This window comes from Leopardus geoffroyi, chromosome B1 (genome assembly GCF_018350155.1).
Source record: "Leopardus geoffroyi isolate Oge1 chromosome B1, O.geoffroyi_Oge1_pat1.0, whole genome shotgun sequence".
Taxonomy (NCBI): domain Eukaryota; kingdom Metazoa; phylum Chordata; class Mammalia; order Carnivora; family Felidae; genus Leopardus; species Leopardus geoffroyi.
In genome coordinates, this window is record NC_059327.1 from 139,059,359 (window position 1) to 139,086,889 (window position 27,531).

The window sequence follows — 27,531 nt, forward strand, 5'->3', positions numbered from 1 at the left end:
ATACCAGCCTGGGTGATCCCTGCTAAAGGACCTACAGATTCCGAAGGTATAATCTCCGCCCCTTAAAACTCGATTCAAACCACGACCCCCCAGCATCATGCGAACTGGCAAACTAGATGCGAGTTATGGCTCCAGAGTCCCGGAAGAGCGCATCTCCAAGCTGCTCCGAGGTCACGTGTCTTCTAGAAGGGCATTGGTGTGACCCAGGAGAGCCCGTCCAGGATACGTGCGCCTGTTTGCGCTCTGGGAGGGAAGGCGAGGTGGGATGGAGCTTGGCGGGGAAAACAGACCAGAGAGGGGTGGGAGGAGAGGGAGGGGAAGGAAAAGATGAACACGTCCCTGAACTTTCCTCTCCCCTCGTCCCACACACTTGAAATAGAAATAATAATAACAACATAAAAAACGCTTTACAACCACGATGTTATCTCCCTACTTAAGTTGCCTCACTCTGGAGGGTATGGGGTATAAAGTGCAGACTGCGGCTACCGCCGCTAGCTTGTCTCCGGAGTAAAGGTTCTGGCCGGTGTGGGTGCGCGCGCGGGTGACCCCACCTTTTGGGAAGCCGGCTCCCGGCTCTTCCACGCAGTAGCCCCGGCTGACCCTCCCCCCTCCCCTTCCTCCTCTCCTCCCTCCTTCCCTCCCTCCCTCCCTCCTTGCGCGTCTGCTCTGCACCGGCCCCCGCGGAGGAGGCAGGCGGCAGCACCCAAGCCGCCGCAGCTCCTGCCCGCAGCGCGCTCGCCCGCGCTCGCGGATCCCACGTAGCCCGAGCGGCGGCAGAGGCGGCCCCGGGCCCGCGCCGCGCGCCCTGCGCACGGCCCGGGCTCGCTGAGCTGCCCAGCGCCGCAGGCGGCTGGGGAGGGAGGCGCGGGAGACGACGCGGAGACGCAGGGGCGGCGGCGCCAAGGTGACGAGCTGCGCACCTGGAAAGTTACCCGGCTGTCTGGTGAGGTTCGCGGGCGGAAGGTTTGGGCGCCCGGGGCAGCGCAGGCGGGGGACGGGGTCGGGGCGCGCGCTTGTGCCTGCCGTGCGTGCACTGCGAGCTGTGCGCTTCCGTTCCACACCCCGCCGGTCTCGTGCATGTGCTGTTTGTGTGTGGACGTGTGCACGCGTTGCGTTTGCTTGGTGTGGCAGCCTTCCGTGAGCTCCCGGAGGCGAGGGAAGGCTACTTGATTTTAAGAAGCTTGGCTGGGGGCGGCAGGGGAGAGCTCAGCCCCAGTGGGGATTCCTCAGGGTTGTCAAGCCTTGAGCTCCGAGCAGAACGGCGGTGGAGACTGTCGCTCCGGGCGGGGGGCTAGGCGCTGCTGTCCGGGCGTGCGCTCCAAGCGTCGCCTAGCCCTGGGTAGCTGCTAGGAGACAAGTAATCGGGCAAGGACTTTATGAGTCCTTGTAAACTTGTGTGGGTGTTCTGTGGCACTCCCAGCACCGTGAGGCGCTTTCACATCGCTTGCTCCGTATTTCCCAGTGATGAAAAAACAAGAGCAGACAAACAGAAAACAATAAACCAGCCACTTAGGGAATGAGAGAGAAAGCAGTGGGTTCAAGTTGAAGAACTAGGATGCGAACGCATGGCAGTTGAGGCCAGAGATGAGACTGGAAAGAAACAACTCGGGCAGAATTAACAAGTGGAAAGGTCTGATAGGAGCCTTGGTGTCCTGATCTTCACCTTGTTCTCAAAGTTCCTAGGGACTTTTTTATTATAAAGGAAGAGAGCAGCATACCGCGTCCCCCCCCCCCCCCCCCCCCCCCCAGTTCCTTACAAATTATTGTCTCTTTTCTTTGCAAGTTTCTATTTAACTACCGGACAAGGTGCTCATCCCACATAGAATACAGTATCTGTTGCCAGCAGTCCTGTTTAGTGTGACACGGGAGAGTATGAACTAATATGGTGGAGAATTCTCTTTGGAGAATTAGAGGCCATCCTCCCTACTGAAATGTGTAACTGAGAATAAAATATACAAAACGATGGTACGCAGAGATCTCTCTCTTCCGTGTGAAATCGTTAACTCCAGTCCTCTGGAATCCTTACAGAATCCTTACAAGTGAGGCTAATTCACCACACAGTGAAGGCGTATGTTGCTTGGATGTTACCCAAATCTTTTGATCTCATAGTGTCTTGCTTCCTCGGGGCCGTTTTCCTATCAATTATTTCCTCTTCCATGTTTTCACCTACTCTATCTATCTTCACTGCTTCATTATTCCAGGCTTACAAAGACTCTCAAGTTTCCACTGTTCTAAAAATCCATTTCATGAACCAAGATACCATCTTGAAATCCCTACTCTTAGCATTAGCTCTTGTCAGCTCCTTTGTCATTGGCTTTCTATCCCAACTCTTGTGTGAAAGGCTAAATTCAGTGCTTTTCCCTCTGGTATAATTTGTTTTGATGTATCTGTGGGATGTGAACCGCAGCCTGCTTACCTCTTGAAAACCTTATCTTCATGGCCTCTGTGATACTTCTCCTCTATCTCCTACTTGTACTAGCATTCCTTCCCTGTCTTTGTTATTTGCTTCTCCTGCACTTCTATAAATAATATCCACAGGTATTTTCTAGATGTATTTATAGAATAACAGAGGCGTTCCTTTCTTTTCTCCCTTAGTGATCTCATCTGCTAATGGGACTTCAACCTCTCACCTCTGTAAAGCAGTCTCTTGCCTTGAGCTCTTTTTTTTTTTTTTTTTTTTTGCTACTATCTGCTATACATTTCTACCTTGATGACATTCAGGCACCTTGCACTCAACATGTATAAATTCAGCCTGATTACTGTCTCATAAAGTGCACTCATTCCTCTGAATTAAGACAGTGTCACAATACTCAGCCCATAGTTGGTGCTCTATTCAGTTTTGAATGAATGAATGAGTTAATAGTAGTGCCTTCCTCCAAGCCTTCTAAGATCAAAATATTGGAATTATTTTTTTTTAACCTCCCTCTGTGTGCACCCACTTAATCACCACATTGAGGGATTCAACCCCTGCAGGATTCCTCCCACCTTTGCCATATTTTACCGTGAATCCACTCATACCCTTTTCCACTTTTGCCAAAACAATAGCTTCTTCTTAGCATATCTCTAGTTTTTCTTTCAAATGTCATATAGGCCTAGACACTCTTTCTCTCCTCATGGCCAGTCTCCTGGGCCCTTTCATCCACTACTTCAGCTTCAGCCTCTACTTAGGTATCAAAGATTGCTACATATTTTCAGCTCCCCCCTTCTGGGTTTCTAGTCCCTCATATCTTACTGTCTACCGAACTCCTCCACACCAAAGTTTCCATGGGTCCTTCAAACTGAGTGTGTCCAGGGGCGCCTGGGTGGCTCAGTCGGTTAAGCGGCCGACTTCAGCTCAGGTCATGATCTCACGGTCCGTGAGTTCAAGCCCCGCGTCGGGCTCTGTGCTGACAGCTCAGAGCCTGGAGCCTGTGTCGGATTCTGTGTCTCCCTCTCTCTGACCCTCCCTCATTCATGCTCTGTCTCTCTCTGTCTCAAAAATAAATAAACGTTAAAAAAAATTAAAAAAAAAAAAAAAAGCTGAGTGTGTCCAAAGTTAAACTCACTGTCTTAGGCCTCCAAGATGCTCCTCATTTTGGTTAATGACATCACCTCTTACCCAGTTGCCACAATGGAAATTTCCAAATCTTTGTTCTCTTTCTTCTTATCACCACTCAAATTCCATCAGTTATAATCTCTTGACCTACCCGTATAGAATTACATTTCTCTGTCTTGGCCTGTCTATATGATACTCCAGCACCCCAAAATAGCTGAATGGAACGCCACCACATTTGGCAGTGAACATATAGGATAAGTGGCATTTGTAAAATTCACTATGAACATTCTGTTGGGTGGAGAGGCACTTCGAAGAGAATCAACATCAGGAGTAGCTGAAACTGTAGCTCATATGACTGCCCGACAAGGGAAGATTACTCTCCAAACTAATATGTTGTGGATAGAGAAAAATATCAGTAGATTAAAAACTGAGCCCCAGGTCATCAGTTACAAGGTCAGATGGGCAGATGCTTTTAATTGTGGCATTGATAGAATTGAGCTGTTCTCACAAGGGCAGCTCTGTGTGCTTTCCTTCAGGGAGAAGAAGCAGGGATTTACATATTTAGTGATGGTTAATTATTTTCTAAAAGAACTTTGTTGAAACAAAGTTAAGGATAACACCAAATGCATCAGTTTCATATAGACTTAGAAGACTATCATATAGACTTAGAAGACTGTGTAATTCACTCCTCTGATTTCAGGGTAAAGTACCCTTATCTTGGAAAAGAATCTATTCTGTGTTTCATGATTTATTAAAGGGAAGCAAATTGCAGCGTTACCTATAGCCACAACTTTTACCAAATCCCTGATGATCATGTTTTTCTCTTCTGGCTACCATGGAGATGATCCATTTTTATCTTGAGTTCAAGAAGTTCAAGACACTAGAATAGGGTTGGGGCTATGGCCTTATCCTGTCCTGAGCACCTTTTACTTGGGTTGGTGCAATAACCTCTTACTGTTTCTCTTCCTCTGTGCTCTTTTCACTCCATTCTATATTTATAGCCAAGAAAATTATTTTATTTTTCTCAAGGGCACATCTGACCACATAACTTGAAAAACACTTGACCTCCACTAAAATCCAGATACCATCACATGGTATATGAAGTTCTTCTGCATCTTATTCCTGCATCGGACTTTTCATTTCTCATGACTCTCTTTCTCCTGTCATGCATTTCAGCTATTTCCTGGATATGCCGTCAGCCTTTTTGCATTCACTCCTTAATACATGTTCTTTTTTTTTTTTTTTTTTTTTTTTTATTAATCGACTTTGGTTTTTAGAGCAGTTTTAGGTTTATAGAAAAATTAGGTGAAAAGTACAGTTTGCATATATTCCCCTGCCCCCCCCATCCTCTCTTCTTAACATCTTGTATCAATGTAGTACATTTATTATAATTGATGAACCAGAATTGATACGTGACTGTTAACTAAAGTACCTAGTCTGCAAAAGGGTTCATTCTTTGTGTTGTACCTTCAGTGGGGTTGGACAAATGTATAAGACATGTATCCACCATTACAGCATCACACAGAGTAGTTTCACTACCCTAAGATTCCCCCATACTCCACGTATTCATTCCTCCCTCTCTCTCGCCAACTCCCTGCAATCACTGATCTTTTTACTGTCTCTAAGTTTTGTCTTTTCCAGAATGTCATATAGTTGGAATCATGCAATATGTAGATTTTTCAGATTGACTAATTCATTTAGTAAGATGTATTTAAAGTTCCTTCATGTCTTTTCATGGCTTCATACTTACTACTTTTTAGCCCTGAATAATATTCCATTGTCTAGATATACCATGGTTCGGTATATCTAGATATGCCTTCCGTCTGTTCATTGAAGGACATCTTGATTGCTTCCAGGTTGTGACAGTTATGGGTAAAGTTACTATAAATATCTATGTGCAGGTTTTGGTGTGGACGTACATTTTCATATCAGTCAAATTAACACCAAGGAGCATGATTGCTGGATTATCTGATTATTTAGCCTTGTAAGAAACTCCCAAACTGCCTTCTAAAGTGACTATGATTTCACATTCTTATTAGCAATGAATGAGAATCCTTGCTGCTCCATGTTATCCCCAGAATTTGGTGTTGTCAGGGCTTGGATTTTGGTCATTCTGATAAGTGTGTAGTGGCATCTTACTGTTGGTTTAATTTGAGATTCTCTCATGACATACAATGTTGAGCACTTTTTCATATGCTTACTTTCCACGTGTGTATCTTCTGTGGTGAGGTATCTGTGTATATTTTTGCCCATTTTTCAACTAGATTGTTTGCTTTCTTATTGTTGAGTGCTAAGAGTTCTTTGTATATTTTGGATCCTTGTCCTTTATTAGATATGTGCTCTGCAAATGTTTCCTCCTAGTCTGTGGCCTGTCATCGCATCCTCTCAACAGGGTCTTTGCAGAGCAGATGTTTTAAATGCTAATGAAGTTCACCTTATAATTTTTTTCCTTTCATGGATTGTGCTTTTGGTGTTTTATCTAAAAAGTCATCACCAAGCCCACTTAGAGTTTTGCCTATATTGTCTACTAGCAGTTTTATGGTTTTGTGTTTTACATTTAGGTCTTTGAAATATTTGAGGATTATTTTTGTGAAAGATGTAAGGTCCTTGTCTAGATTAATGTGTGCACACGAGTATGGGTGGTTGTCCAATTTGTTAAAAAACCATCCTTTTCCCAGTGAACTACTTTTGTTCTTTGTCAAAGGTCAGTTAGCTATATTTGTCCGAGTCTATTTCTGAACTCTAGTATGTACCATTAACCTATTGGTCTATTCTTTAACTGATATCACACTGTCTTGATTACTGCAAGCTTTATAGTTGTTTCTTTCTTTCTTTCTTTCTTTCTTTCTTTCTTTCTTTCTTTCTTAATAATAAGTCTTAAAGTCTGGAGGTATCACCACTGACTTTGTTCTCCTATAATATTGTGTTTATTTAGTACGTACTCTTTGATCAATAAGTTTTTCTACTGAGTTATTTTGTTGGGTAAAGTTAACAAGTAATAATAGCAATGTTTGATATGGTTTATCTCATTTGACCCTCTAATAACTCTAAATGATATGTATAGTCATTGTATCTGCCTGTAGCTCTATGTGTCTGTCTATCTCTTCTATTACTGACACTTGAGCCCCACGTCATGCCCAAGGGCATATATATACTAAGTGAAAATGCTCGGATTGAGACTCTGGCTGTGTAACTTTAGCCAGCACTATACCATCTCCCATATTTACAGATATATGTATTTATATCAGACTCCAGATGGGGGAGAGAGAGAAATAGATATTATCTAGATCAGAGCCAAGATTTTGGTTTCAAACTACTGTAGAGCTGGAGGAAAAACAGACAACAAAACCTAATTCCTCCCACGCTGGCTGTCAGGTGTTAATCCACCTGCAAGAGCCTTCAGGGTTTTGCTTTTCCTGTGTCTTTTCTAGTTACTTCTCGTAATGACATTTCCGAAGTAGTTATCCCATTAACGTAATAATAATTTAAAAAATTATGTAGGTTTCCTCTCTTCCTGCCAAATGCCACAATGCATTCTATTCCTCTTGCCTGTTTCTGGGTACAGAAGAATACTGCATTCACAGTGAGTCATGTTTTTTTATTGTCTTCAAAAACAGTTAGGCAGGCCCCTTTGGTTTCAGGATTACACTGCAATATGTGAAAACAGGTAGGGACAGCAGGAGGGAATTATGAAGCTTGAGGAGTCCTTGCAATCCTGTAACCTGGGCTGGGTCATTTGTGATGCTTTCTGGTCTCCATGTTTTGGTGGAGTTTCCCTTATCAGGGTAGATTTCCCTAAGATATTCCAGAATGACTCCTTTTCTTCATGGAAGAGATAAACCAGGCCGAGTTTAGGTTCCCCTAACCCCAGGGAGTAATTGGCATCTTTAAGGACTTCTTGTCTGGAAGGCATGCAGCATGCTAGACTTTGTCCCATCCAGCAACGATTTCTTCTGGAAGTTTCCTTGCACCAAGACACTCGGTGCCTTGTCTCCAGCCACACACTGTGAGAGCTCCCCGGTGCCTGCTGTGTGCCAAATATTGTACAGGATACCTAACAAACATAATCTTCATAATAATCCTATGAGCTGGGTATGACTTTCTAGATTGGAAAACCAATCTAGGATTCTAAGGCGTTTGTAGAAGGCTACGCAGCCGGAAAAGGGCAGATTGTTTTCCTACCCCGGCTGGCTTGACTCCATTACTTATGTTAAATTCTGATCTTCGTCTCCAGGCTCATTTCCTTTTACATCATGTCTTGCCCCCTGATTCTAAGAATGACTCTATTAACCCACAGTTTCCGGATCGATGGAGAAACAGCTTCTGTTGCCAGCAATACATTCTCCTTGTGGCTAGCAATACATTTTTGAGAAATAGATTACCTATCTTAGTGACGAATATAGGAAACACAATGAATCTAATTAGGTTTTGTGAAACCAAACACTTGTCTTGGCTTGAGGAACAAGAACATTTAAATGAGTGAACTAAGTAAGAAATCAGACTTAGTATTGAGCCATTCGGGAACTTACTTATATATCTTAAATTAGTTACTTGAAAGATGAGCTAGGTACTCTCGTTTCACCCCTCTTTGGAATTCTAAATAGCTTGAAAGATTTACACAGCTTCTAAACTGTCTTCATGAAAACCAGAGAATGGTTAGTGTTTGGGGAGAATTTAACACCTACCTAATTGTGTTTCAGGTTTGTAAAATGATTGGATCAGGACAGAATATTTTGAACACCATACATACAGCAAAAATGTTTCTAAAGCCTTTTCATGTTTAGAATGCTAGCCCTGTTTTCTCTGTCAAATTTATTGCAAATTCATGGAGTTATGCCCCTGATATAATACGTGACAGTTAGGTTTTAGTAAACAATTGTTCTATGAATAAAGATTGAGTTAGTTTGGGGAGCCTGGGTGATTTAGTCAGTTAAGTGTCCGACTTCAGCTCAAGTCACAATCTCATGGTTCATGGGTATAAGCCCAACTTGGGGCTCTGTGCTGACAGCTCCGACCCCCTCCTCCACAAGCTCACACGCTTTCTCATTCTCTCTCAAAAATAAATAAACATTGAAAAAATTTAAAAAAAAGATTGAGTTAGTTTAATATTACATTTGAAGGTTTTTATGCTCATTTTTCTTTATAAAGCAGCTCCTTTTCCTCTGACCATTCCCCTCCTTCCATCCTGCCGTGGTTAGGAATGCTTGTCCATGGACCCAAAAAGCATGTCTGGAAGATGCTCACTGCTGCGTGTTAAAAACTTGTGCACACATTAATTTAAGAAACCTCTGGGGGCACCCATCTCATGCCTGTCATTCAGAATCTCATTCAAGTTCATTCCTAGGTCCCAATCTAACATCTTCTGAATTGCTTATTTGGGATACAGGGGTGTCCAGGGCCACGACTATGAATTCTAGTCTCCTCAACCTTTTTATATATTCTTAAAGTGTAAGAATAATAAATGCTGCCAAGTCAAGAGAAACTTAGAGATTAAACCTGCCACATCTCTGCTACATAGTAAGGCAATTCTCTGGAGGCTAATGTTTATTAATGACCACTTGGAACCTGAATTCTATGAGGACTATCTGGGTATTGCAAGATTACTTTTACAAGTACATTTATTTTCTGTTTGTACCATCCATCTTAGGTGATATGCATTGGCTAGTTGGTTGCATCTGTTTGAGGCTTAGAGGCTGTCTTACATCTTTCCATGTATGCCTTTATTGTTTTAGAGATCACGACTATTCTGGGAGAGCTAGCAATATCAGTCTAAGCATTTCATTTCTCCTTGAGTTTGAAATTTGGAGGGAGAGAGGGGCAAGAATGTGTGGCTTATATAACTACAAAGTTTCGTCTAGCTCTTTGGATATTATATAATGAGAGGTAATTTAAGCTTAGTTTACAAGTGTTATTATGCTTCTTGAGTTAAGGCTGTCAAAAATTGCACATGCACAAGTATGAAGTTTAAATAGGTAGCCTAAAAAGACTTAAACCTTATGGTAATTAATCAAAGCAGTATTTTCCAAACTCACCGTTTCAAGTTCTCTTTTGTGGTCTTGCTCAGGTCTGCTTAGTATCTGCAGATGATTTTTATTTTTATTATTTATTTTTTTAGAACTTTTAAAGGGTTTATTTGTTTTTGAGAGAGAAAGAGTCAGAGAGAGAGAGACAGAGAGATAGAGAGAGAGAGAGAGAGAGAGAGACAGGGTGTGAGCGGGGGAAGGGGCAGAGACACAGGGAGACACAGAATCCGAAGCAGGCTCCAGACTCTGAGCTGTCAGCACAGAGTCCCACTCTGGGCTCCAACCTGCAAACTGTGAGATCATGACCTGTGCCAAAGTTGGATGCTTAACTGACTGAGCCATCCAGGCGTCCCTCTGTAGATGATTTTTAAGAAATTTTCATTGAACTGACTCAGTAAATCTAAATGCCTAGTTTATCTTTCACTTAAGCAATAATGTCAATGAAATCGCAACTTTGTGGGGGCAATTATTTATATTTCTAATGAATGTTAAAATAAACACATAGCTTTGAACTAAAAAACAACAACAACAACAACAAAACATTCTGAATCAACTAAAATCACCCTGATGATCCTGATTTGTGTATCACATTCTGAGATTTGCTGGATTAGTGACCATTTTGGGGACTTCACTGAGCATATTCTTAATAGGAAAAGAATGAGCTCTGCGCTCATACCTCATCATATTTTGGACAACCTTGGCTTTCGGATATAAAGTAAAAGAAGTCAAAGAATCCGCATACCTCTGTTTTACTTTCTAGTAACTGCCACCCAGCCTTTTTAACAGGGAGCCCTATCCGAAATGCAAAACATACTCGGTCCATAGAGTGGGAGCAAAGTGTTAATAAAGCAGTATCGACTCAGTCTCCTTCTCCAGAGGAGTGCAGATGTGCTGCTTTCTAACTCGGGCGTAGTTTCTCGCTGTAGCTGCACAGAGCGCCGACAGAGCGGTGACATTTCCAAGCCTCGTGGCTTGCTTCTGTGGCTGCTCATTTGTGTTGCATCTTTGCCATGCTGACTTCCAAATTGCAGTCTTGTTGTGATGCTTTTGACAGCTGTCCAAGGAGAACGACCAGAGAGAACAGCAGGTAACTCAGGCCACTTGTGCAAAATGCTTAGGTGTGATACCTGTGCCATCAAAGGGACAGGGAAGAATGAATCCAAGGCCAACTCATGGAGAGATCAGGGAAATCAGTCAATAGCTTTGCTTCCGGAAGCAAAGGGAATTTATTGCTTATCAAATAATGATGGTCGCTGTGTTTCTATTTATGAACCAGATCGGAATGAGGAGTGGTGGGGGCTGTGGGGTGGTGAAGTTCCACTATGTAATTGCCGGTTCTCTGCCCTCTCTCAGGTCCTTGAGCAAAATGGGAAATGGTTCAGTGAAACCCAAACATTCTAAGCATCCAGATGGCCACTCCGGGAACCTTACCACCCATGCGCTGCGGAGCAAGGTGACAGAGCTGGAGAGGGAGCTGAGGAGGAAGGATGCTGAGATCCAGGAGCGGGAATACCATTTGAAGGAGCTGCGGGAACAGCTGTCGAAGCAGACCGTGGCCATTGCTGAGCTCACGGAGGAGCTCCAGAGCAAGTGCATCCAGCTGAACAAGCTTCAGGATGTGGTGCATATGCAGGGAGGAAGCCCGCTTCAGGCCTCTCCAGATAAAGTGCCTCTTGAGGTCCACCGGAAGGCCTCGGGATTGGTCTCCCTCCATAGCCGGAGGGGAGCAAAAGCAGGGGTGTCTGCTGAACCCACCACCCGAACCTATGACCTCAATAAACCCCCTGAATTTTCTTTTGAGAAAGCAAGGGTCAGAAAGGACTCCAGGTAAGAAGTTCCCACACCCTTTTGACTCCAGTAGCTTTAAGATTATGAAAGACTAGGGTGATATTTTTTAGGCCGCCTCAGTGGAAAAGAGATAATAACCCTTTCAGATTTGGGGATAGAGGGACTTCTAAACTTGGTTTGGTTTGGATAAGCAAAACTTTTCTTTAAATCAGGAATTGCGTGTTAGCCAGACTTTGGTTTGTGGTGCGTATAACTGAGGAGCTGAGTTTACGAAAGTCATTTCCATTATCTCGAAAACCCTAGGGGAGTGAAGAGGTAGTCTTAGGGATTCTCCCCTTCTCTCTGTCTATAGGAGGGGATTTAAAGGTGTACACAAATCACAGTGAACTATGAATACGTATAGCAAAACCTGCTTGCTAGCACTTAGTCAGCCAGCGTCATGAAGAAGGAGTAAGTTGGATCCTCCAAGGAGGAGGAGTCCATTCATTCGTCTCACAGGTGAAGCTGAGTACTACCACCTGCCAGCCACTGTGTTAGATGCTAAGTGTATATTAGTGAGTAATAGGCACAGAGCCTTTCTCGGGGGGGAGATAGACACTATACACAAAAACAGGGAGATGCTGTGTAATTATTAATTGGGATACATGATATGATGGAAAACAACAGGATAGTGTGGGTGTCTGCGATTAGGGAGAGAGAAAATCAATGGAAAGTATTACTATCCAATTTTCTTTTCAACTTCTGTTCTTGAATATCTCTTACTTAACTCTTCCTTCTTAACTGCAGTTTTTCTGCAGACAGAATTGGGATTCTCATGGAGGCCTGGCTGAGGAGGTGACTTTTATCTGGGACTTGAAAGAGGGAAAAAAGCATAGAGGAGGTGGAAAGGGGATTTCAGAGAGAGGGAACAATGGAAAGTTAGAACTAAGTTTGAAAATAAAGATTTTTTACAAGAACTTATGAAAGTTTATGATAGCATTCTTGCACGTGTGTGTGCACACATGTATGTGTGCATGAGTGTGCGTGCATGTGTACATTTTCTAACTGAAGGTTGGATTTCCTAAACAGGAAAGATGAACTAGAAACATCCCAAGTTAGGGTCTCATTTCTGCATTATTTTTATTTTATTTTATTTTTTAATTTTTTTTAATCCTTATTTATTTTTGAGAGAGGGAGAGAGAGCGGGAAGCAACAGAGAGAGAAGGAGACACAGGATCCAAAGCAGGCTCCAGGCTCTGAACTGTCAGCACAAAGCCCTATGAGGGGCTCGAACTCATGATCAGTGAGTTCACGACCTGAGCCAAAGTCGAACGCTCAACCAACTGAGCCACCCAGGCGCCCCTGCATTATTTTTAAGTGAATGAATACTTATTAGATAAAATTAAATCTTGTGCCTTGATAATGTCTTGGCTGAGCCTGAATTTCTCTTGGAAAATGAAGTACTTGTGAATTTAAAATAAATTTTAACTTACTCATAAACATGAGTCCTATAAATCAACGTAAAACACCCGACTTAAACAAATAAATGATTAATTTTGACAACAGAATTACAAAGGGAGGTTTAATTCATCAATTTGTTGACAGTCACATAGTGAGTGATCAATAAATATTTGCTAAGGAAACAAGTCATGCTGGATTATTAATCATAATACTCTGTGGCTGAAAGAAATCTGATTAATGTTAGAGTTCAGAAGAATTTGTTGTAAGTCAACAGTTTTATTATTAGTTGGTTTAGAAAGGTCTTATCTATTCCTTTTGCAAAAGTAACATTTATTTTTAATGGTGTGATTTCAGAAATTATAAGTGTTACAAACTTGTGCTTCAAAAATTGGATATCATCTAGTGTTCTCTGTTGATATAACAGATATAAGCATATATAGTAATATATATGATATTACACATTGTGCATTATATTGTATTATATTGCTATTTCTGTTTAAGCACAATATATTATTTATCCACAAAAATCTTTCAGATAGGAATGTTATTGTATATCTGAAAGAAGCATGAAAGAATTTGATAGTCAATCATCTGCTTTGACCTTCTCCCTACATACTCTACCAGGTTTCTCTTGAGCAAAGTCATGTTCAATTATTTTGTTCCAAAGACTTGACCATCTTGAGACAGAACACCATTCTCCTAGTGTTAAATGACTGAACAATCCAAGATAAACATGTTCCTTTGTGTTTCTTTATTAGCTCCATTATAACCAGGAAAAGAAAATCAGTAGTTAGGTACAATTTCTAGAAAAGAAAATCAGTAGTTAAGTACAACCACCTATCTTAGTGAGAGGGACAAGGGAGGGAAGATATTAGAGCTCTTGAATAAGCATTGGCAGTGATTCCCCTCATCATAAAGGGAAGCCAGATGGGTACAAGTCTACGTTGAGGTCATGATGAAGAAATAGGCTAATGATTTTTAATGATTAAGTCCTGAAGAGATCAGACTAGATCATCCCTGCCCTCATATTCCACATATACTTTCATAGAGCCTTTTGCTTCTGAATTGAAAAATTAATTAGAATTTGGGAATCACTCTTTTTCATTGATTGGTTTGTGCCTCAGGTTCTACAAGTAATGCCGTGCTCACCGCAAGTGTAGCTGCCATCTGTTACCATACGATGCTATTACAATACCATTGACTGTATTCCCTATGCTGTACCTTTCATTCCTGTGACTTACACATTCCATAACTGGAAGCCTGTACTTCCCACTCTCCTTCACCCATCCCCCAGCCCCCTCCTTTCTGGCAACTAACTACCAGTTTGTTCTTTGTATTTGTGGGTCTTACTCAGTTTGTTTGTTCTGCTTTGTATTTTAGGTTCTACATATAACTGAAATTATACGATATTTATCTTTCTGTTGACTTATTTTACTTAGTACCATACCCTCTAGTTTCCACCCATGTTATCACAAATGACAAAATCTCATTTTTTTTTTTTAATTTTTTTTTTCAACGTTTATTTATTTTTGGGACAGAGAGAGACAGAGCATGAGCGGGGGAGGGGCAGAGAGAGAGGGAGACACAGAATCGGAAACAGGCTCCAGGCTCTGAGCCATCAGCCCAGAGCCTGACGCGGGGCTCGCCTGGCTGAAGTCGGACGCTTAACCGACTGCGCCACCCAGGCGCCCCAATCTCATTCTTTTTTATGGTTGACATTCCACTGCATACACACACACACACACACACACACACACACACACGCACACCCCACATCTTCTTTATTCACTCATCTATTGATGGACACTTGGGTTGCTTCCAATCTTGGCTATTGTAAATAATGCTACAGTAAACATAAGGGTGTACATACCTTTTCAAATTAGTGTTTTCATTTCCTTTGGGTAAATACCCAGCAGTGCAATACTGGATTGTAGGGTATTTCTATTTTAATTGTTTGAGGAGCCTCCGTACTGTTTTCCATAGTGGTTGCACTGATTTACATTCCCACGAACAGTGTCTGGGGGTTCCCTTTTCTCTGCATGCTCACTAACTCTTGTTATTTCTTGTCTTTTTTTTTTTTTTCAATGTTTATTTGTTTTTGGGACAGAGAGAGACAGAGCATGAACGGGGGAGGGGCAGAGAGAGAGGGAGACACAGAATCGGAAACAGGCTCCAGGCTCTGAGCCATCAGCCCAGAGCCTGACGCGGGGCTCGAACTCACGGACCGCCAGATAGTGACCTGGCTGAAGTCGGACGCTCAACCGACTGTGCCACCCAGGCGCCCCTCTTGTCTTTTTGATAATAGCCATTCTGACTGGTATGAGGTGATATCTCATTTTGGTTTTGATTTATATTTCTCTGATGATTAGTGATGTTGAGCATCTTTTCTTGTGTCTGTTAGCCATTTGCATATCTTCTTTGGAAATAGATTATGTGTTTTTGACTGGAACTCTTATCTTCTGAGATGGGGATTATGACCTAGAGAAGTTTGGGAAAACTATGTAGACAACACAGGACCTGTGTTCAGTTTTAGGGCAAGGCCACAGAAAATGAGAATGTGCCTGTCAGATTGAAGTGGGCACAATAGGGTCACTCTTAAACTGCACTGAACCAACAGTATATCATAGTCTTTTGTAGTGACTTGGCTTTGTACCTACTGACCATTTTTGAGCTTCTGAAGCATGCAATTATGTGGGCACATAGACTGTTTCTGTAACAGGTACTCAGCCTTATTGAAGTATCATAAATCATGATGAGTCAGAGCACTCCAGTATGTCAAATGCTCTGATCTCTGATTTAAATTTATTATGGTAAACAGCAGAGGATTTAGAGCTAGAAGAACCTTAGAGATTGTTTCATGCTACCCCTTTTCTTGGAGAAGGGGGGAAGCAGGTGCAGGAGAGTTGCCGAATATGCCATGGTAAGTGGCAGAACTAAGATTAGAATCCAAGATTCTTGACCTTGAAACCACTTATTTTCATTTACAATCCTAGTACTTAGAACTCCCCACAAAAATCAAGGCCTCAAGTCAGGCCAGTTTAGGTACCAGCGTGATTTATTTTGACATGCCGCACTGCTTGGTGGGAAGAACAATGGTGCTTCCTGGCTTCTTCCAAGCATAGCTGAGCAGAACTTATCCATTGCATCAATTCACCAAGTGCTGGATCCTCAGAGCTCGGGCCTGTGTGAAGAGGATACAGGGAATGGACTTGATCCACCTGATAGCATAGACTGTGGTATCCGTGGGGGGCATGAATGGGTTCCCAGATGAGTACAGTGCTTCTCAAGACTGAGAACTGAATGTCACTGGCAAAGGAGGGTGAGGAAGAGTTCAGATAGCATTTCTGTCCATGTCTGACCTGCCTTGAGTACCAAGACAACCATGTATTCAGAGGTCAGGCCTTTCACTGAAATTGAATTTTCTGTTTATGTAGACATTGTTTAGCAAACTTCAGCATTGGCAGAGCAAAATTACAAGCTCATGCTGAATGTCTGGTGGAACACAGGCAAATTAATCAGAGACATCTGGCAAGTTGCTAGTATGACTGCCTTTCGCCAAGAATGCAAAAACTATCATTTGAAACCATTGTTCTTCCCTGAAAAGGAAAGATAAAACAAAGACTTGCCATCTGACTTCAGACGTTGACTCTAGTTTTAGGAAGGACAATTAGTTTCATTTGTCACTCCCATCCCAGGAGCAGAATAGGTAAAAGTGGAAAATGCTAGTGAGTCATCCATTTAAATAAGATCTACATCAAGGGATTGAGGAAGAGTATGGTTGTTATTATTTGTGTTTCCTTTGTAAAGCAGGGCTGAGTATTTGAATGTGCAGTATAGAAATGTAGCTCCTTTATTGGGCAGGAGTGTTTGTATGGAATGACTAAGAATAGTACTAATAATACCATTTTTATATCACTAATTATGTGCTGGGCACCATTCTGAATGCTTCACAAATACTGGATTATTTAATTCTCACAACAAACCTATATGATAGATATGGTTATTTTCACCCTGTTCTATACATGAGGAAACTAGGACATGCAAAGTGTAATTACTTGCCCAAGATTACACAGCTTTTAATATCAGAACCAGTATTCAAAACCAGAACATCTGCTGTCTCAAGTCTGTTGTAACGACTCCTCTATACCACTTTTCCAAGATGAAAATTACATTTTAGTTGGGAAGCCTTGTAAAAATTCAAATATATAATTAGAAATAGATGCTTTTCTAATGCTTTTTTTTTTTTTTTTGTATGATTACAAACTGCTTCTGGCTATTGTTATTTCTCCCGGAAAATTATGCTTCCAGAAAGTGCTGCCCTGTTCTCAGTTCGCAGTAGAGGAAAATCTTGCTGCCTATGGGAGGGAAAGAAACTTTTTTTACTTCCACGAAATAGCGACTTAGATGCTGCTTTTTCAGAAGTTCCATGTCTAGATTTCATATCAATAGATTATTAAATACTTTAAAGAACATATGTACAGACTTTTAATAATCAGTTGGATAGTTAAAAAATTTGTGCATATGCTTATAAATACTATTGCCTTAACTTGAGTCTTCTGAAAAGCAGAAAATGAAACTCCCTATGTAAGGAAAGGAAGAAGAGAAAAGTCCAGTTGTGGGGTGATCTGATAACAAGAAGCTGTGGGTGATGGCAGCGGGGTGATGTGTCTGATGAAAGTTGTCAGAATGTTTGAAAACAGAGGTTCTGTTCTACAGAAATGGTGTGCATTTAGACACCCCAATCAGACCTACCTACTCAAGGATGAAGTAAGAAAACCGTTACTGGTTAACTGCTAGATGTCTGTTGTTTTCTCAATGTTATCTCATGGAGGTAGGACACTTGCCTAATGAGGTGAGTGTTGCCTTTCCATTGCGTCAAAGAAGATGAAATGAAAGTTCAGAGTCATTCAGCAATTTGCTCAAGGTCCTGGTGTTGGTAGTTCCTTGAACCAGGTTTTAAATCTGTGTCTGCCTGATGCCCAGTGTGTGTTCTCTACCACAATGTGCACAGCTCATACAGAAAGTGCAGCCTGCAGTGTGAATGGCTGCCCTTGGGGGTGTGTGTGGAGGGGAAGTGGGGGAGGGTGGTGCTGTTTAAAAAGAAAAAAAAAGGAGAGGTAAAGAGTGCAGGCAAGTTGAGGAACCTGCCTAGAATTAGGTGGCAGTTGCCTGGACGTCTTGGTGAAGTTAAGTAGGTTTTGGCAGACTTTCTGAGTCCTGGCCCCAGTCCCTCTCACTTCCTGCCCCTGACTTTCCTTCTTTCTGTCTAAGAGCCAAAGGCCCTGGGCTCCTTCTCACTGCGCACCCACACTCGGGCCCTCTCGCAGCTTCTGTGATGATCTTCTGCTTGGTTCATAGCCCCTCTTTGTTCCTTCTCACTTGATCCTCAAATCTGTCAGTCTGCCAGTTGCCAGGTGTTAGGAAAAATGTTTCCTTAAGCCTCAGAACACGCTGGGCACTCAAGGACTCATTGCTGCGAACAGTCAAGAGTCCAAGTGCTTGTGTAAGTTCCCAGCGGACTCCAAGCCACCCCTCACCTTGTGGTCTACGTGCCTGAGAGTCCTAGCAGGTACTGTGATGTTCTTATACCACCCAAAGACCAGTAGCCTTGGCTCGCAGCTATGTAACGTCCAAGATTTCCTTTAGTCCTCAGGTTAGCACATTCAATTCAGCAAATATTTATTGAATATTGAATTTCTTAATCATAGAAGCTCATTCTTTAATTTTGTTTTTCTTTCTCTCTTGCTTCCCTTTTCTGTATGTCTTTCTGTCTCCTCTCTCCCATTTCTTTCATGTATACTTTTATAAATTTTTTTAATGTTTATTTATTTTTGAGATAGAGATCATGAGCAAGGAATGGGCAGAGAGAGAGGGAGACAGAATCTGAAGCAGCTCTGAGCTGTCAGCACAGAGCCTGACATAGGGCCTGAACCCATGAACCGTGAGATCATGACCTGAGCTGAAGCCGGATGCTTAACCGACTGAGCCACCCAAGTGCCCTTCATGTAGACTTTTATTTTGTTCCCTCCAAATTTTCCTCCATTCTTAGTATGAGAGTAGTCAGTGGCCACCAGTACCAATCTCAAGTAGCCATCACAAGCCAGGCACACTGCACTATGAGTGAAGTTAGAATTAACCTCATTTATTTTCACAGTAAACCTGCCACCTAAGTATCATTGTCTGCAGCTTAGCAGGCATAAGTAACTAGCCCATGGCCACCATTAGTAGTGTAAAGCTGTTTAGCCTCACCTCGTTGTCAGGACATCTGCTACTTAATTAGAGCCACTCTGAAACCTATACTCATTTTATTTTGCTTGCTATCATATTAATTTATACAATATTTGTAGTAGTTTGTGGGTCTGCTTGGCTACAAATAAGTTCCTCCAGATGAATTTAGCAGTGCTTGCCCTGAACCACTGTCCTGAAAGCCTGAGCAGTAGCCTCCAGCGCCCTCATTTACATCTTCAAAGTGCCTTCTAACTTGGTTTTTTCTTACAGACATTGCATGCCTTTCTGGACACTACCCATTTCCTTGCTAGATTCGCAGGAAGAGTGTAGTAGAAATAGTAGAGTCAAGAAAACAGTGAGTTTTTTTTTTTTTTTTATCCTCGGGGCTTGTTGGATCAGAGGGAAGCATTGCCATTGACCTTTGCCTCCTAATGAGCACTGCAGCTTCCAGAGGAGCCTCCCTTTTCTTTCTGGAAGTCTGAGCAGCTCTGCTCCTGTCACCTTGTTTTTCTAGGGTTTGAACTGCAATAGAATTCTCAGGAAAGGGAAAATATGTGAAGCCCAGGATGAAGCTTTTCAGTTTTTAGACTTTTTTTGGAAGTACCTTCTCTGTGGAGATACATTTCTTGTATTTATCTTTTGATTAAAACTGTTTCCTTTTCTTAAAATCTCATTTTAAAATTATTTGTCTCCTCCCCTCCTTGACTATCCTTTGAATTATTTTTTAGTTATAGACATTTAGTGCAGTCTTGTTTGACAGGATTTTTGTTTGTTTGTTTTTATTTTGTTTTGTTTTGAGACCTATAGCCAGGAATGGACAGAGGATATTATGTATATAATTCATAGTAAAATGTGAGTGATCAAGAACTCTCAATTTCCATTCAGTCCTTCCAGGAGTAGATGTCTGTCATGTCAAATTAATTTTAATTGGTAAATTTCAGGCAGCAGTTTTTATCATCTTTTTGGGGTTTATAGATCAAGCTCTGGGAAATATGAAAGAAAGAAAGATCTGTAGCTTTGAGTTCCTTTTTCTAGACTGGATGAGGAAAAGGGGGGTAAAAAGTGAATAGGTAATAGAAACTAGGGAAACCAAGGTATATTAGTTTTCTATTGCTGTGTGATAACCTACCACAAACCTGGCAGCCTAAAACAACACATACTTGTGTCTCAGAGTTTCCATGGGTCAGGCATTTAGGCACAGCAATTAGGTCATCTGCTCAGGGTTTCACAAGACTGTAGTCAAAGAGTCAGCTGGCTGTGTCCCTTTCTAGAGCTTTCTAGTGGAAGAAGCCCTCCTCCAGGCTCACATGACTGTTGGCAGAATTCAGTTCCTTGTAGTTGTAGGACTGAGGTCCCCATTTTCTTGCTGGCTGTCACCAGAGGCTTCTCTCAGCTCCTAGTGGCTGCCCAGAGTTCCTAGCCATATTCTTTTCCCCAAGCCCATTCACAGCGTGGCATACTTCTTCAGGGGAAGTTGGAGAATCTCTTTACAGTTGACTAAGATGAAATCTTATGTTACACATATGGGCTGACCCTCCCATCACTGTTGCCATATAATGTTCGCAAGGAGCAAATCACTGGTTCCATATCACTCAAGGTTGAGGATTATACAAGGCTTGACACCAGGGGGTGGAGATCATGGGTCCATCTTAGAATTCTGCATACTACACTAGGCCCTTGTGTTTCCCTGCTGTGAGATTCTCTGGCCAAGAATGTTGGCCATGCTGAGTATGTAAAGCTATGTATAAAAAGTCCAGAGACTTGTACATGTGTGTTCCTAGCAGCATGTTGTGAGCTATTTATAGCAGCCAAAATGTGGAGACAACCCAAATGTCCACTGATGGATGAATGGATAAACAAAATTCCTTCTTGTTTTATGCTACAACATGAATGAACCTTGAAGACGTTATGCAAAGTGAGTAAGTCAGACCCAAAAAGACAAATATTGTATTAATCCACTTCTATGGCATACCTAGAGTAATCAAATTTGTAGAGACATAAAATAGAGTTGGAAGTTGCCAGGGGCTGGGAAGAGCAGAGAATGGGAGTTATTGTCTCATGGGTACAGAGTTTTAGTTTCGGAAGATGAGAAATTCTAGGGTGGTGATGAATGGTGATGATAATTGCAAAACAATGAGAATATACTTAAATGCCACTGCACTATGCCCTAGAAATGGTTAAAATGGTACAGTTTATATACATTCTATACATTATATAATGTATATTTTGCCACAGTTAAAACAAAAGTCCAGAGTCTTGGGGCTGACTTGACAGCATTGCCCCAGTGGCCTGGCTAGGACATGTTTCAGGTTCTGTATGGTTTCCTGGGAGAAGGGACAGGGAAGTAATGATTTTCTCATTTCTGTATTTATTTGTAATATTGCGGCAGAGAATAAGATATGGAAAAGTCCTGTGACAAACGTTAATTGATTATTGTTAATTAATCAGTCATTGTTAATTATTTGATAGTAAATGATTGATTGCACAATGAACCTTCAATGGAGTCGTGTTCCCAGTGCAGTGGGAATAGAGGGAAAAGACAGTTTCAAGCTCCCTTGCATCTTCTTGTTTACAGCTGTAATTCTTAACCTTAAGTGCACATTGTGATCACCTGGGGAGTGGTAAAAAATACTGATGCTTGAGGTTCAACCACCAGGGAGTCCTATTAAATTGGTTTGAGGTGAGCGCCCTGGGTATTAGGATTTGTAAAATCTCCCCAGACGGTCGTAATGTGCAGTGACAATTGGGAGCCAGTATTTGTTATAGGAACAGGCCTCCCTGCAGCTGACTCCTGAAATGTTCAGTTTGATGATTTAAGAGCAATACTCATTACAGACTTTTAAGGGAACTATTTACCATTTCTACCTAATTACCATGCAGCACAATGATGATTATGCATATCATTGAGTGTGTCAGATTAACTTCCTTGTAAATTTTAGTTGTTTTCAACATTTCGTTATTAACCTCTGTTGGCTGATGCTCATGGGAATAGGATCATCTGCACACATTTAAGAAAGGGAGAGAGAAATCTTTGTTGTGAGCATGAAGTAACAGTGAACATGATTAGATTACAACCGTATTTAATTACATGGGCAATAGGGTAAGAAAGTTGACCGGAGAGTCATGCCCATTTTCTGATTACACATGGAATGACCTCATCTTTCACATGCTAGTTTCTCAAATAATAAACTTGTGCACTTATTTTTGTTTTCTTGTTGGTTTATTACTCAAAAGATATTTGGAAGAAGGAATTAAAGAGATGCTTCTATGCTTATTATCTGTGTCTTGTTTGGTAAGGTACTGACATTTCTTGTCTCCATCCTTGTCTCTGTACCCATAATTTTTAAACTAGGAGAAAGAAATTTTTTAAATGTATATTTATTTTTGAGAGAGAGAGAGAGAAGGAGAGAGCGAGAGAGCGTGCACAAGCGGGGGGGGGGGGCAGAGAGAGAGAGAGAGGGAGACCGAGAATCCGAAGTGGGCTCTGCACCGTCAGCATGGAGCCCGATGCAAGGCTTGAACTTCAGGAACCTTGAGACCGTGACCTGAGCCAAAGTCGGATGCTCAGCCGACTGAGCCACCCAAGGAGGAAGAATTGGAATGTGCTTTAGCTTTCTTAATCTTGTTGAGTTCCTACTGTTTGCCAGGTGCGCTTATAGGTTTAGATAAATAAAAGGATGTTCAAAAAAGCATAGTCACAGCATCGGAGATTGCAGTCTCTTTGGGGAACTAAAATGTATTGCAGTCTTGTGTGGTTCATATTCTAAGAGGTGGGTGTACAAAGAAAGGAGGGAAGGTATTATGACTCGTGGGATTGGGGAAAGTTTCATGGACAAGAGGATCTTGAGATGGATTTGAATGGAGGAATGGCTGGCAGGGAGACAAGGGGCTTGGCCCATTTGGGGACCTGCGAGTAGTTCAGTGGGCCAAGGGTGCTCTGAGCATGGGGAGGCCGAACAGGAGGACCGCCAGCAGTTTGACCGACATTGTGTAGGGTCTCCCTTAAATAAAGGCAATCTTCAGTATAGTTTTTAGGGCTGTTTTGACTCGAAGGTTTTTATATTGCTGGTAACTTGCTGACTTACAAGAGTAATAGCTGTCCCTTAGGTAATATATTTTATGTGTAGGGCGCTGTTCTTAGAGGTTTACATTGTGAACACATTAAACTGTCATGGAAATCCTATGCCCTGTGGACTGTGTTTATTGTCATTTTACAGCTGAGAAAACTGGAGATTAAATGACTTGCCCAGGGTTCTACAGTTCATAAGGGGCAGAATTAGGAATCAAACCCTGTCATTACAGCTTCAGATCTAGTGCCCTTGATAAATATGCTTTACAATATGCTTTCTATTTATATATGTAATTAAGCTATGAAACACCACATGGGTTGTATGGCCTCAGCTTCTATGCTCACAAGAAATTCTTGAGAGATGACAGAGAAGGCAGAGGCCACTGGCCCCTGCTTTGCACTGAGCCTTATGCAAAGAAGGTTGCAGGGTTACGTGCTATGACCCAACAAAAGCAAACAGTGGGAACAGAGGCCTCTAATATTCAGGACCAGAGAAAGAAGATGGAGCACCCTATATACCAAGAACTGTTGGTGGACTTTGACAAGTTAAACTTCCCGAAGCAGCTTAGAGAACAGAAATGTATTGCTTCCAAGAATGTCGGTTATGAAAGTGGGGGATGTAAAAGGATTACAGGAAAGATCACCGATGCTGCCGCCAATGTGCACGAACTGGAGATCCAGCCCTGCTGGAGGAACTTTGAACTGAACTGAGCCTCTTTGTTTCTCCCTGGTTTCTTTTCCCATTCCACTCTTGCCCTCCAAAAACGTGCCATGAGTACTGCCATTACCAGCTTCTACTGCTGCCGTTTTTAAAGTATTTATTGGCAGCTTATCTTAGTTAGTGTTCATGATATTCCTAAAAAGTAGATCTGATTACCATGCTCTGTTCATGGAGGACAAGTGGGAAATTTGGAAGGGTTCAGTGACTTGTCCAAGGTTATACAGCTAGGATGTGGCAGAGCGGAGATTCGAACCTAGGATTATATATTTAATGTTTTATTTTTAGTTTTAGTTTTGAGACAGAGAGAAACAGCACGAGTGAGGGAGGGACTGAGAGAGAGACACACATACAGAATCCAAAGCAGGCTCCAGGCTCTCAGCTGTCAGCACAAAGCCTGATGTGGGGCTCGAACCCACAAACTGTGAGTTCATGACCTGAGCTGAAGTTGGAAGCCCAACCGACTGAGCCACCCAGGCGCCCCAAAGCCATATATTTTTTTTAATATTTTATTTTTTAAGGGGTGCCTGGGTAGCTCAGTCAGTTAAACGTCTGACTCTTGGTTTCAGCTCAGATCATGATCTCATGGTTTCATGGGTTCGAGCCCCGCTTCGGGCTCTGTGCTGATTGGCGTTCTCTCTCTCCCTCTATCTCTCTGCCCCTCTCCTGCTCATGCTGTCTCTGTCTCTCTCAAAAGTGAATAAACAAACCCTAAATTTTTTTTTTTGTTTTTTAAAATTAACTTTTCAGTGAAGTACACAGATCATGAAGTGAACAAGCACAGGTAACCAACAAACAGATCAGGTAATAGAACATTCCCAGCACCACAGCCCCTCTTTCTCCCTTCTACTCTATACCCATCAACTACCTCAAAGGCAGCCATTGTCTGTACTAGTATTATTATAGGTAACTTTTTGCCTATTTTTGAATTGTATTTTAATGGATTTAAAGAGTATGTACTCTACAGAATCTAGCTTGTTTGGTTTACATAGCTAGATTCATTTATGTTAATGTATGTAGCCGTAATTCATTAATTATACCACAGTTTATCAATTCTACTATTGTTGGGCATTTGGTTAATTTTGGTATTTAGCAATTTTGAGTGTGACTTCCATGAACATTTTTGCATGTTTCTCTCTCTGTATATGTTTACTTATATCTATCTCTCTCTCTCTATGCACATTATGTCATGTATACATATGATTTATGATGGGTATATATCTAGGAGTGGAATTGCTGGGTAGTGCATGGTGTCTAAGTTCACATTTAATATAGATTGTCAAGCAATTTTCCCAAGTGGTTGAACAAATATATACTCCCACCAGTAACCTATGAGTATTAAATTACTCTGCATCCTCAATGGCATTTAGCATTGTCAGTCTTTTTCATTTTAGCCATTCTGGTGGGTATGTTGTGGTATCTTGCTATGGTTTGGGTTATCTTTTCCTTGATAATTAACAAGGGAGGGGCGCCTGGGTGACTCAGTGGGTTGAGTATCCAATTTCGGTTCAGGTCATGATCTCATGGTTTGTGAATTTGAGCCCCACATCAGCCTGACAGTGTTAAGCCTGTGTGGGATTCTTTCTCTCTCTCTGACCCTCCCCCACTTGTGCTCTCTCTCTTTCTCAAAATAAGTGAAGGAAAAAAAAAAAAACAAACACACAAACAAACAAGGGTGATCCCTTTTTAGAAGTATGTATTTTCCATTGATGTCTGTTTTTCCCCATAGCTCTGCAGTATAACTGTTGTCTTAAATTAGGTATCTATGGGGGCACCTGGGTGGCTCAGTCAGTTAAGCATCTGACTTTGGCTCGGGTCATGATCTCACGGCTTGTGAGTTCAAGCCCCGCATCGGGCTTTGTGCTGACAGCTCAGAGCCTGGAGCCTGTTTCAGATTCTGTGTCTCCCTCTCCCTCTGCCCCTCCCTGCTTGTTCTCTGTCTCTCTGCCTCTCAAAAATAAGTAAACATTGAAAAAAATTAAAAAACATAAATTAAGTATCTATGTATGTGTAGCTGGGTTTTTTTGACTTTCAGTTCTGTTCCCAAGGTCTTTATTGTACATTCTGGTGCCAAGAGTATCTTCTCTTAATAATTTTGATTTATAATAATTCTTGGTACCCATTACTTTAAGTCTGCCAACTTTGTTGTTGTCCTTCAGTGTTGTAATGGCTATTCTTCGGCCTCTTATGACTAAGAATTTTAGAATCAGCTTGTTAATTTTCATAAATTTTTTTTTCAGAATGTCAATTGGGATTTAATAGACCTTGATCAATTTTAGTAAAATTGATATCATTAAAAAATTGAGTCTTCTCATCCACATCTATGATATATGCTTCCATTTGTTTCTTTTTCATTTCTCTCAATATTTTGTACTTCTCTGTGGGGGTCTCACACACTTTTGTTACATGCAACCCTGTATAGTTGATTTTTTTATCTTGTTAAAATGATGTAATTTTTAAACTTTCATTTTTAATTATTTGATGCTGGGATATAGAAATATAATTGAATTGTTTGGAGAGCTTGTATCCAGTGAGATTGTTGAAATAACTTGTTAATTTTGATAGTTTACTTGTACATCCTTTTGAATCTTTCACTTATGCAACGTGTCTTTAGAAGGAATGGCAATTTTATTTCTTTTCCTATGCTTACATCTTTTATATTTTTCTTTTTTTTTCTTTGTAATTATTTTTCCCACTCACCTTATTAAATTTGCTCAGACTTCTGGTTCAGGGTCAAATTGAAACAGCCCATTTCTGATATCTGGAGGGAAACTTTCAGTATTTTACCGTGTGAGATAATGATTTCTGTTTTTTGTTTTGTTTTGTAGATAATGTTTTATAATTTTGTAGATAATGTTCAGATTAAGGACATTCCATTCCAGTTTATTCCTAATTTGCTAAGGGCTTTTTTAAAATTTAGAAACCGGGTGGCCTGGCTGGCTCAGTCAGAGGAGCATGTGACACTTGATCTTGGGCTCATGAGTTTGAGCCCCACATGGGGTGTAAAGATTACTTAAATAAAACAAACAAATAAAATTTAGAAATAATATATAGGTGTTTAATTTTATCAAATACTTTTTCTGCATCCAATAATATTTTGCAGTTTTTTAATCCTTCATTCTTTTTGTGTGGTTAATTACATCAGTTAATTTTCAGTGTGATTTAGAATACTTACTTTATGTACTTGTTTTGTTTTCTGACTTTGCACTTACCATCATTAGGGATATTAGCCTTTAGTTTTTCTTTCTTGTGATGTGGGTTTTGTTCTCAGGCTATTCTCAACTATAAAGTAAGTTGGGAAAAATTATGCTTTTTTATTTTCTGGAAAAGATTATATAAGATTAATGTTATTTTTCCTTAAGTGTCTGGAAAACTTAGTGGTAGTGTCATCTGGGTCTAGAATTCCTTTTGTGAGATATTTTTATCTTTAATTTTTAATTGCTAATTTTTACTTCTTCTTGTGTCAGATATGGTTTGTTGCATTTTTCTTGGAAGTTTCTCATTTCATCTAAATTTTCAAGAATTGGTTACACTATCCATTCATTTTTTTCATATCTATAATATCTATAGGGATGTCTCCCTTCTTATATTTGATATTGATAATTATATGTTAATATATATGTTTATATGTTAAATTATATGCTATTTATATGTTAAATTATATGTTAATATTAATAATTATCAACACATAAATTGTATGTGTTGGTTCTCTTTATTGTACTTTTTTTTC

General features: G+C 41.1%; 1 protein-coding gene across 4 annotated transcripts in view; it reads left to right on the forward strand.

Moving 5' to 3' along the window:
- Positions 1-311: 311 nt before the first annotated feature.
- The window catches only part of PRKG2 (protein kinase cGMP-dependent 2), a 105,416-nt gene continuing 78,196 nt past the window's right edge, over positions 312-27,531 (forward strand). For 2 of the 4 annotated variants that reach the window (XM_045473609.1, XM_045473608.1), the window contains exons 1-2: positions 313-943; positions 10,912-11,385. In XM_045473609.1, coding sequence (XP_045329565.1) covers positions 10,925-11,385 — 461 coding nt within the window. In that variant the 5' untranslated portion in view covers positions 313-943; positions 10,912-10,924. Of the gene's footprint in view, positions 944-10,911; positions 11,386-27,531 lie in introns of all 4 variants that reach the window. The other 2 variants (XM_045473610.1, XM_045473611.1) reach the window with 2 other exon arrangements.